General features: G+C 42.5%; 1 protein-coding gene across 1 annotated transcript in view; it reads right to left on the bottom strand.

Annotated features, from left to right (window-relative positions):
- adcy2a (adenylate cyclase 2a) overlaps nt 1-12,971 on the bottom strand; it is a 67,559-nt gene that overhangs the window by 28,572 nt on the left and 26,016 nt on the right. Inside the window, exon 4 of the mRNA XM_071539856.1 lies at nt 1,393-1,542. Within this exon, the coding sequence (XP_071395957.1) occupies nt 1,393-1,542 (150 nt within the window). The remainder of the gene's footprint in view (nt 1-1,392; nt 1,543-12,971) is intronic.

Here is a 12,971-nt window from a genome sequence, read left to right as displayed (position 1 = left end):
ATTGATCATCTCCCTTTATCATTATTGAGGCTCTGAGGTGCAGAGGTGGCTCTGGGTGGCTCAGCTGTGCGGAGCGTGGCACAAACACCGCCTGATGAATTGTGATGAACTCACTGGTTGTATTCCCTGCTGGACCGCCCATACTGAAAATGTATGCGCTCACTTCACTGCGGGGCACTTTGGATAAAAGCATGCAGCAAACAGCATATATTAATGAGAGCGTCGTGTGCCTGGGAGAAGCGCGTCCTCTGCACAGCGACCGTCATCTGTCGCAGGCAGCGGGTAGCACTCCGAGGCCAGTGTGAAGCGCTCCCGCCCCGAGGCTTCCGCGGCAAACGGCGCAGCCTGCTCCACTCGGGGCTGTTTTGTAACAACACGAGCTGGATTCGCCGTGGGGGGTTTACCAGCTTCCACCTCGAGCTCTGGGCTTTCCACGGCAACAGCTGGATTCGTCCCCGGCTAAATGAACAGCAGCGGCTAAACCCGAAGGCGATCGCAGCAGCAGCAACAGTAAAAGTCTAGCGCTTCTCACAGCAGTAAGCTTTAATCAGTGCCTAGCTAATTCCAGCAGTTGTGAGCATCGCTGTCATATGCGGCAGCAGCAGCATCGGCTGCATTAGCTGGACGAGCTCGCTCCAACTTGGCTGCATCCCAACACCATGAGAAAAAATCTATTACTAAATATTACACAAACGCATAGGCTACACACATCCAGTGATTGGCTAAATATAATGAATATTTTGAAAGGTCTGTATTGTATTGTATTGTCTGTGTATTATATTATTATTCCACGGCAGGGAAATTCAACCAAAGGAATCCTACAGCAGCAAGAGGCTGAACTGCATTTACTATGGGGAATTTAGCACATGGCTCAGGGGGGGGGTTAACATAGTCATTACACTAACTGAGGTTATTAACCTGATATTTAAACAATTACCACATACTGTAAAAGGTGACCCCTGAACCTAATCCTCTATAGACTCAGTCCATTTTCTAAACCAAGTTGATCTCCATGAGGAATGAGCACAGGAAGTTATATGGCACAGCTGACTGGATTCCATGGCTGACAACAGTAAAAAAAAGTATTTTATGCTTAAATGAAAAATAAAAACAGCTGACCAATCTTTTGCAAGGTTAGGGTTAGGTCTCCTGGTCTCCTAACATAGACTGCTTCATCATTATTGCCATTATTATAATCATCATTATCACCATCAGTCTTTCCCCCTCCATGTCCCTCAATCCATCCCTCACTCATGCACACTCTCACTCACCATAGCCGTCATTACTGCTGTAATCACCATCAACATCCTCCTCGTTATCACTCACTCGCTCGCTCACTGCCTCCCTGACTCTCACCGCTCACTGGTCATTTAGCCTTATTGAACCGTGTACCTGTTGTCTCTTCTCGAACTCCAGTTTAATGGGAGACTTGATGCAGTTGCAGGTGTCCTGGTAGGTCTGTTTGAGTGCCAGCTCCATCAGGTGTTTGTGGTACGCCCCCGCCATGTTCCCGCAGATGAAAATAATGATATTGGCCAAAATCTGTGCAGGGAGAGAGGACAGACAAGGCAGGTCTTGGATCAATATGGATTGAGCCGTCAGAGAGCATCAGACAAAAATGATCTTCTTGCCAAATATCTTAAGTGTAACAGACAATCTGGGATAAAGAAACTTAAGTCACAGAAAGTAAACATTCAGCATTTCACTGTTGTTCCCTTCATCCTGCGATCTACATAAACAGGCAGAGAAAAGCAATTGCATCTCCGGTAGCTCCTGTTTGAAGACAATGGTATACATGCTTAGATCATAGCAGTTTCTTATGTCCCAACATGATAGTAATATTATGTTTTAATGAGCCTGGGTCCTGAGGTGACACTGAAATTTCACGCCTCGGATCAAAGGTTGAGGAAGAACCTCAAAAGTGAGAGATAAGGCAAAATCATTAAGTATGAACCAATATGATGATAAATTAGATTATTTTACCATCCTACTCAGTTCCCAAACAACTATTTACACCTCCTCTCTCACCTTCTACACTCTCTCGCTTTCACTCTTCCACCTGTCTGTCAGCACTTGAAGACCTGTCCTGTCTCTCTTATCCAGCATAAGGCTTTGTATGAGTGTGTATATGTATATGTGTGTGTGTGTGTGTGTGTGTGTGTGTGTGTGTGTGTGTGTGTGTGTGTGTGTGTGCAGGTACAGCATGTAAGTGTGCTTGAGTTTTGTTTTTTTTCTTTTTCCGCTAACTCAGGTGAATAGAGTCTATATTCAGTCTTCATTCAACCGATCTATTAAAAAATAAACGAACACCTCCATTGTACCTCTGTGGCACTTACAAATGAGTCATGCTGCACTGTATTTGGTGGTTTACCGTGGATGGAGATGGTACTATAAGGTATTGATAAATACCAAAAGCACACAGTATACTTCAAAGGACAATACCAGAGAGATAACAATTGACAATTGTATTGCTTCCGCATGAGTGGAACTCATTGGTTACATTTTCCTTCAACCGTTTCCCTATTTACCGTCCCACTATACTGTAGAGAACAGTACAAAACAACAAATGCTCATGCTAAAATATGCTTCAATATGTCCATAGAGTGCAAATTGCTATCTGCGACGAGTGCTGGCCGTTTTTACAAAACAGCGCTTTATTTTTCAGTCACATTTCATGCATCCTTCATGGCAGCACTGGCCAGAAAGCTCCATTAGAGGATCTATTATGATAGGATGTGGCCCACTGATGAGAGGTGAACGTATAAAGACCCAGGAGCCCCGATAACCTTGAGCTCAATACTTTGCAATTTGCAGCAAATGGACAATCTAATGGTTCTCTCGCGCTGCATCTTTTTTAAATGTTGCACATCTATCCTTTGCACTCTTTCCCACACATTCTCATTCTGTCATTCACCTTCCCTTTCTCTCATGCACTTCTTCCCCATTTCTCTTTCACTCACAGTATCTCTACAGTACTGTATGTATCCATCTTTCTCCCCAGCACGACGGCGACCTTTTTTTCTTCGCAGTGACCATACGCAATTTGCTCCGTCTCTTCTGACGTAAATATGCCCAATAGATTTACATTGCCGTGCCTGGAAAATAAGCCTGTGACCTTTTGCACAAACCGACATGGTTTTTTCCCCAGTAATAATTCTCAGACGGAGCAGAATTCAAAAGAATTTGAAACAGAGTTCAAAACTACCAACACGATCTGTATAGCTGTTTTTTCTGCTCACAGAAGTTTATGCTAATTAATTGTTTGCACCTCTCTCCATCTATTGCCTGTAGAAGACAAGGGCAGTTGTAAGTAGCATTAAAAGCTAAGGTCAGACTTTTTATGATGGAAAATCTTCATTAATGGATCTTACTTTTACATTTAGGCTAGTGCTGCAAGCCAGACAAAGAGACAGGCAGGTACACAGGCAACACACACACTTTCCATTGACCACATACACATTAACAGACACATTCACATGCACCTTCACATATGCATGCACACACGTCTTCCAATCCTGCTGCTAGTGTCAACGCTAACACCGTGACCTTTTGCTAACAGCAGAGATGCGCCACTTCCTGGTGCTCCGTCCTGAATGACAAGACGATGATTATTTGTCAGCGCTGTCCAGAAAATATTTCATAACCAGTAACTAGAGTTTCCATACATAGAAAACAAGCCATAACCAATATAACAGTATCCTTAGTTAGAAAACAAGTGCTATTTTGTATGTCCAGACACAAATACGGTTCTAAAAATATATCAGATGAATATATCAGATGCTTTGAATACAGCAGCATTGTGCGTACCTCTCTCTCCTTTATGTTTGACAAAAGCAAACAATTAGAGGCAGAGGCCATGTGCATGAGTGTGGCCTGCTGACTGTACTTATTTTTACATCTATTTGCTGGATTTGGGACAGACGTCAGTCAAAGACACAACCTAAGCGGTTTTGTCTGGCCCTAGTTCACAGCTGTTTGTTGTTATTTTGCAATAGAAAGTCTGGCTAAACAGTCTGAACTTTGTGTGTGGAGTTCAGAACATAGTGTACAGACTGGCTGATTGAAGGCAGGCACAGGAGGGTGGACAAGGACCATTGCATGTTGCATTATGTGTTTTCAGCAGTCCACATACTGTATACAGTATTTTACAATCTCAGTCTAATGCCTCATCATTTTCAACAGACCAGAATGCAAAGAGCATGAATCTACAGCATCTCAATTAGGGGGGACGCTCTTTTCTGTTGCAGCCCAACTTATGATTTAGGCTCATAATATGTGTCTTGTGTTACCTTACTTGGGTCTTCTGAATGTAATTATATCATTATATCATTATATCATCTGGGTTTCTGTCTCATACCCAAACTTTTAACACGGGACAAGATAATAAGTTTTGTATCACATCGAAAAAATGGGACAGTCTGAGGTTGAGTAAAGGGAAACAAGTTCTCCATCATAAATGTATTGCGCAACTGTTTTTGAGCAGTACTGCATCAGAACTATTGTCTTTGTGGGTGAAGCTTGCTGAACTAAACACAGTGCATGCTGTAAAAACTGGGCACTTCTACATTAGCTATATCTGTTAGACAAGGCACTGACATGGATCCAGACGGCCATCAAAGGTCAGACCGGTGAACTTGGCTGTGTGAATCATTCATCCCCAATTACAGATAGCAGCACAGTAAGGTGGTTAAGGGCTGCAAGCTATTCTGGTGGATTCTGGGATTATCGAAAACAGGGAGCTAAGCCCTGCGCACAGCTAAGCCCTGTGCGGAGAGAGGCACTTATCTGACATCTCAGGATGAGGGTGAATCTTGTTTTAATGACCTGCTAGCAACAGACATCCAGATATGGTTTCATGATCACTTTGAAAGAAATAAGGGCTGAAAGATGCACAAATGAGTAGGGACGAACTTGCACTCTTACATGAACAAAAAAAGAAAAAGAAAACATGTCACACAAGCCATGACACATCGTCACTTGGTTCATATTTGAGAATATCTCAAAAGACATTTATCAAGTCAGTAGCCAGAAACCTAATCCCAGAATGACGTAAAATGAAAACATTTGCCTTATAGTGGCTCTAACCTCAAACACATAATAGTTTTATTATGCGTTTTCAAATTTGAAAAGAGAAACAGACATAGACAAATGAGAATTAAATATTTAATATATGAATTATTCAAGTTAGCAAAGGTAATAGACCTTCATTTGGATTCAAATGTCACACTAGCTTCTGAACACAGGGACTAATATTGAGTGTATGCCCAAGGCATAGAGAGTCTATGTGAAATTCTCTTAGATCAAGCTAAAATAGAGTCTGAGTCCTGTAATGAATAAATGATGTAGACCTGTGCCAATGAAAGTATCATTTTAAAATCTTCCTCACTCCTCTTTCATAGAAGGTTCTATAAATGTTTGATGAATCCTTCTCAACAACTAACAGTAAACAAAGTTTTTTGTATTTGTTGTCATGTATAAACATGCTATCTGACAACTCCACCAAAAGCTCACAGGAATACATTTTTATTGCACCGCTGTCATGGCATTGAGTTCAAAGTCAGGTTGGATAATTCCAATATATTCCAGTGAAGTGCAGTACATACAGTATATATGAAATTATCATCAAAAGTCATCATTTTGTCAACAAAATGTTCATCTTAAGTATTTATGATTTCTTCTGACTTGCTGTAAGACAGTCCATGACTCTTAGTGTATATAACCATTATTGTCCCATTTTTTCTAGTGTACCTGCTGCCTTGTTGCTCCACCCCAAAGAGGACATCTAAAATCCTGTAATCTCCAATATTGTAGGAGAGATCCAGTGTGAAGGGATTTCTCCACTGTAGCCCATCCTATGGAATCACAGAGGAATAGGCCTAGATGATTGGGCCATATCCTACAATTTCTTCAACTCCATTATTCTTTTGATTGACAACCAAGAGCATCCTGCAAACAGCAGAGAGCAGAAGATTGCCCTGGAGACACTGCGGTAATGAAAATACCACAGAAGCTCTGGTTCTATGGATGTAGTTATCATCATCACAGTCCTCATATTCTGCATCTATGCTCCATTTGTACTGCCTTGAACATTGCAGATGGCATTTCTTAAAAGGAAAAATCCACCCTATAACACTGTTAGAAAAAAAAACAGCTATAGGTGATGTACCTTGCATTCCTAGATCCATTTTGTTGTTTGATGGTGTAGTTTTCTTATTCCCCATGACTGGCCAACCATAGATAACATGACATCATGTCAAAATATTTCCAGCGCAGCTACAATGAAGTTTGAGAACAAAAAAAAAATCAACCATCAATCATCTAAAACATCAGTGGTAAACATCAGGTTTTGGTGTCAGTCCATCAGAATGAAAGAGGGAGGGCTTCTCTCTAGACTCACCATTTTGCACCGACGTTCAACAATCACAAAGGGAGAAACCCATCATAGAAGAAGATGAGATCCCAATTTCTCCACTGGCAGCAGCCTCAATAGACAAGAATGCAACGATAGTGAGGGGTGCGGCCACGATCATAGACACGCCACAATGTTTATAAACCAGCTGGCTAGCTGGATATTTATATGCCCATATGCCGAGCTTTGACTGAAAGCATCAAGTTCACCATGGTTCTCTGGGGATTGTCGAAATGCATTTTGGGAAACATAGGAAATCACCCACACATATAGAAGTAGACGAGGCAGGTTGAGGGAAAGTCGGTACATCAAAGAAGTAAATTACTATACTGCATCACCAAAAACTCCTTCTGTATTGTTCTGTAATGCATTGAACATTACAAATTGATAACAGTGTAAGAGTATCCAAGGGTGTATTTTATGCTGTAAAGTGTTATAAAGCACAGCTGAATAGGCATATTGAGAGACCAAACATGTATCTTCACATCACCTAGGTGCCAGATCTTTCCTCGCACTTTTTAGCAGCAGAGAAGAACAAAGTTTTAATTCTCCAAGCAGCTCCTCTTAAGGCAGAATAAGAGTGCAGCAATATATCACTGTTGCACACAACGCATGCAGTAAAAGGTGGAACTTCTATGACTGCTACATCCAGATAAATCAGGACCCTATGGGGGGTTCTCGCCTCTTCAATACATGAGTCGGTCCATCAAGACTCCAATGAGCCAAATGTGTAAAGTTTAATGGACTGGACGAAGTGGGGATGTCAGCATGGCTCCTTCTCGCTTAAGACCCCCTGGGCAGTTTATAGACACACTGGATTGCCTTAAGACACTTAATGGCTTCCATTTACATATCTGTGGTAGGTCGGACTGGTGTTTTTTCCAGGTTGCTGAGTGAGGTCGGTCCCCCCCCCCCCCCCAAGAGAATGTAAAATTTACTATGCCACTACATTATCCTCATTTAGCCAGGCAAACAGACAAAGACGACATTGTTTTACAGCAACAGTAAGTAGTTGCTGTGGTTGGGATGGTTAAAGATACTTTGATGCAGACTAAGTGGCGACTGAGCAGCGCCACAGGAACAGTTGCGGGCTAAACATAACACAAGTGCACTTCAACAACAGCCGCTCTTTCTGTTTGAAGCATTTCTTATTAATTTCCTCAACCCAGACTTCCCCAGTGGATCGGGGGATGTGAACCACCAACCTTTCAGCTCATTCTGTAAACAATAGGCCATAAAATAATAAAAACACATTCAGAGAGACATTTACTTGACAAAATAACAGCTCGAGGCACTCTGTCTCGCCATTTATTTCACAAGTCTAACCTGTCCCAAACGCTGGTCATGAGGGAACATCCTGCGTGTGACACATTTTGAGAAGTCACTGCTGCACTGGGGATGGGGATATGGGGACACCAACACAAAGCTAATGCAGAAAATTGTAAATGACTTTCATATTTATACACTGAAAATGGAAGCACTGGGTATTCTTGGTCTCTCACTGTATTATTTCCAGCATTATTTGAAGCACACTACTGTATATCTCTTTTAAATGCAATGAATAACTGTTCTGGTAGCACTGAAATAAGTTGTTGATATTCCTTTTCTGGGTCACACTGAATGCAACTGTTTTTTATATAAACAAAGCACAACGGCTCACATATAGTGCATGCATACATATTCCCAGGAAGATATTAAAATCGTTCTGTTCAAGCTAAAATTCAGCCCCAGTTTCACTGTTTTGGAGTGCTACTTAAAAGCTCTTCAAACACTTATACTATATATCAACTGCATGTCAACAACGTACTTAAGTTTATTATGAACATGTTTTCTATCTAACATGTGAAAGACATTTGTATATAGCCGAATATGTAAGGGGTTATGTACAGCCATTACATTATCCCCCTTACTACACAGCCCCTTACCAAAGACATTATGTGACTCAAAAGATTAATTTCAAATGTTATTACAAGCTAAAGCCATTTACAAGCTTCTGCCAAAGAAAATAGTTCAACAGGACCATAGCAACATCTGTAACTAGCATCCATGGCTACTGTAGCAGAACTGCAACCGCAGTAACGTAAACAAACCCTGGAAGATTGCTGTTCAGCCTCTAACAAGTAATCAAAAGTTTTGCGCTCCCAACAAATTAAAAGTATTGGAACAAGGACACACAGTGTTATAGACGTGAAGCAGCCTACACAGTTCAGCAGTGTTGCAGAGAGGCGGCGAGTGAATGATCCTGGTTCAGTATCTGTAGGGCAGCTAGACTAACTGTGAGTGAATGAATAAATGAATGAAAGAATGTGTGCGAGTGTGTTACTCTCTGGATCCATGAAGTGTTTTGCATCTAAAAATCTGTGTTTCTAACCTGGGTTAGTGTTTATCTGCAGTAATGAAGGAGTAATGACTTTGGCACAAGGTGTTGGTAGTTAATTTGATTACAAATCAGTAAAATGGACCGGACCCCAAAATGCATCCATTGTCCAATCAGAATTGAGTATTCAACAAAGCCATATAACAAAGTCAAATAGCATTCCCCCTAAGGATGTTAGCCAATTTACAGGTTGATTGAACCGTTTATAGTGTGCTGAAGTGCTATAAATCCATCAACCTCGCCTTGGCAAATGCTATATATAGAGCCAGAGAGGTTTTTATAGCCGCTGTCCAGTAGTTACCCTCTGACAAATAAGCCTCAGAGCATCATGTCACCCAACCTCATTGCTCTTATCTCTAAAGGAGTTGACACGACTGAGCCTGCGCCTACACAAGAGGATTGGAGTGGCACTGGTATACTGACAGAGAAAGAGAGAGAAGAGGCACAGACAGGTATACACGCACAAACATCTAACAAACGCCTATATGTGTGTGTACCAATACACACATACTTTACATGTACACAGACATATCAGACTGAAAAAAGATTGTATGAGCATTCAGAGTGACACCCAAAGTTAGGGCAGCGAGCGGAGTGAAAAGCATTTCATCTATCCTCTTCTCTCTTTCTCTCTCTCACTCTGTCCGTCATCAAAACGCAGCACACAAAATGGAAATATCCACCGTTCCCTGGCTCCACGTCAACACACTGAGAAAATGGCTTCTGATCAAATTTGGTTTGTGACAAAATGGAATTTCAAGGCCTAATCTCAAGGAACAGATCGAATCAGACTACGTAACATGATTAGCGGTAGGTTACTTAGATGCCTTTGTACATTAGCAGTTAGCTTGCATCACTGATCATAACGTTAGAGTGTACAGTATGTCGCAAAGCCCGAGGGAGAGACCAACCTTCCACAGCTGAAAATAGAAAGACATAGATCCTTCTATAATGATCATTCATGTCTTCTTTCTTCATGTGTGCTCTTTGATCTCAAGTGTGGGAGCTTGTCATACATTATTAAAGACGATGATGTTACAGTAGATATATTGATGATTTACAGTGCTGTGGCCTTTGTATGACCTGAAGCACAAAGAAAGTTGTCTCAGATTCATACATAACATCTGTATACCAGTAGGTTTCATGCAGATTTATTATATGTATGTAAACATGGAACAAAAAGTTTGGAAATTTGTGTTTGGTAGATTATTTCTCTGTTGTAACAATGCTTCTTGCCAATACATTTTATACCGTTGGAAAGCCTGTTCATTTCCCTTTTAAATGGTGCCCCATTTGTAAGGAACATGCATTTGTGGGATGAGCAGCACAGCTGAGTATGTGGGTTGCGCTCATGAAAAATTTGCCAAATCTTCTCTGCCAATGCCAAACAGCTTATTCTGCTGTTGCTATTGACTCTTGTTTTGAGCTTCCGGTACCCCCAGGTGCTGACAATCAGGTACCTGATTGGCACCTGATTGGCAGCACCTGTGAGCATGGGCCCTGCTACAGTGGTCAATTGGTGTCTGCTCCAAGAATCGGCATGCCACGTTTGTCTGATCTCGATAAGGCCTGTGCGACAGGGCAACTTCAAGCTGGTGTTCCACAAAAGCAAGTTGCGGCATTATTTGGAGTGAGCCATAGTACCATCTCCAAACTGAAGGCCAAGTTCCATGAAATGGGGGATGTCAGAGACAGACCGCGAAGTGGGCGTCCCAAGAAGGCGACACCCCAAGAAGACCGGTTCCTCACCCTTTCAGCACTTAGGAACCGTAGGCTGTCTTCTACAGATTTGCAGTCAAGGTTTGCAGGACGATATGGCACACGGCTCTCGGCCCAGACGATCCGGAACAGACTGCACGCAGCCAATCTCCGGGCTCATGGGGCTGCCAGGAGGCCTGCCATGACTGCCCTTCATCGTCAGGCCCGTTTGCGCTGGTGTCGGCAACACCTGCACTGGAACCTGAACATGTGGAGGAACGTTATGTTCAGCGATGAGTCCAGATTCTGCCTACGGAAGTTGGATCGTAGGGTCAAAGTGTGGAGAAGATGGGGAGAACGCTATGCTGATTGCTGCACCGATAGAGTAACACCTTTTGGTGGAGGCAGTGTGATGGCGTGGGGCGGCATTTCCATCACTGGAAAAACAAGGCTTGTCATCATTGGAGGCAACCTCAATGCAGAGAGATATCGAGATGAGATTCTGCAACCGGTGGCGATCCCATATCTCCACAGTCTGGGACCGAACTCCATCCTCCAAGATGACAACGCTCGCCCCCACAGAGCGGGGTTTATCAGAGACTACCTCCAGAATTTGGGAGTAGAGAGAATGGAATGGCCTGCCAATAGTCCTGACCTCAACCCAATTGAACACTTATGGGATCAGCTCGGGCGTGCTGTTCGTGCTAGAGTGACCGACACAACCACGTTGGCTGACTTGCGACAAATCCTGGTTGAGGAGTGGAATGCCATCCCACAGCAGTGTGTGACCAGGCTGGTGACCAGCATGAGGAGGAGGTGCCAGGCTGTTGTGGCTGTGTATGGTTCTTCCACACGCTACTGAGGCTCCTGACTGTTTGTTAAATGAATAAATTGTAAAATTGCCAATATGTCTTGTTTCTTCCTTGTTACTGATAGACTTCAATCATCCAATCCACCAAACACCACCAAACAAGAGTCAATAGCAACAGCAGAATAAGCTGTTTGGCATAGGCAGAGAAGATTTGGCAAATTTTACATGAGCGCAACCCACATACTCAGCTGTGCTGCTCATCCCACAAATGCATGTTCCTTACAAATGAGGCACCATTTAAAAGGGAAATAAACAGGCTTTCCAACGGTATAAAATGTATTGCCAAGAAGCATTGTTACAACAGAGAAATAATCTACCAAACACAAATTTCCGAACTTTTTGTTCGATGTTTATTTGTACCAATACTTGGTGGATAGATGTCCAGTGGTAGTTGTAGTGGTATGGGTGAGGCCAGTCCAGTACAGTACAGTAGTAAATCTGGGATACAATTGGTTTCAGGTAACAGCTGCTCATTTATTCTCATTTATTGTTCAGAAAGCCTCACAAACCCAACACCAAGCAACTGCACCCAAAGGAAATCTGCCCAATTATGAGAAAGAAACATCAATGCTCTCCACAGATCATTGCTGCCTGACCAAGGCTGTGAGGTTTCAGGTGGTTTAACATTACCACCACCTTTCTTTTTGTGATTTAAAGTCCTGGAGACTCACTTTTGGGGATTGGATCCCTATTAGGATAGTTACTGTAGATAAGGATTGGTAAAAGAGAGGGGCATCGGAGAAGTGAGATACAGCAGAGAGAGAGAGAGCGAGAGAGAGAGATAGAGAGATGGAGAATCAACCTGTCATTGAGCGGATATCTTTATTGTGTGGACAAAGTACCTGGACCATTGAACCCACATATTCTCCTTATTACTACCCTGAACCTGACAGGGCCTTTCATTTTATCCTCCCCGCTCCCATGGGCCGAACGGCATTCTATAATGAGATCCAGCACCCACCTACTACAAGTGCTGAAGTGAGCATCAGATAATTGGATCCAATTCCCAGAAAGAAGGACAAGCAGTTTTGCTCTGAAGCCACGATCGTAGTACTGTTTCCATCGCACACAAACTGTACTCCCGCGCAATTAGAGCGCACAACCCTGGAAGTTATACACGCATCAGTGACAGATGCAAAATTTCTGTAGGTGTGAGGTGACGCAAAGCTCCCAGAGCCAGTCTGAGGCCGAGATAACTACACATGCATGTGTAATATCTCTCCAAACAAAAATCAGACACTGACAAACCACTTTCAGACTAAACGCTGATCATCACAAGCAGTGGTGATGTGGTTTCAAAAAAACGGGGATGGTGCACAGGTAATTTTTTAGGAACATTCTCCCTTAAAATTGATCATACATTCAAATACTTGTTTTGAAAAGAGCAGCACCATCGCCTTACATTACCGCTCAAATACCCTCATACACCGACATATGAGATGATGAATTCCCCAGCAATATTCTCTGGACCAAAATAAAAGAAAGAAATGCTCTGTTTTGACTTGGACTTGTAATCTTGAATCTTGAAAATCTTGAACATCTGTGAGATGGCACTGTCGCACTTGACTCCGCTAACACATATTTAGACCTCAACAAATCACTGCTAATATATCTTC

The sequence above is a fragment of the Centroberyx affinis genome, unplaced genomic scaffold, assembly GCF_046629955.1.
Source record: "Centroberyx affinis isolate AG114_WGS23_722 - 3 ecotype Tasmania unplaced genomic scaffold, CSIRO-AGI_Caff_v1 ptg003528l_1, whole genome shotgun sequence".
NCBI classification, from domain to species: Eukaryota; Metazoa; Chordata; class Actinopteri; order Beryciformes; family Berycidae; genus Centroberyx; species Centroberyx affinis.
Note: the sequence above shows the minus strand (reverse complement) of the source record. Positions and strands in the feature narration are given on the sequence as shown.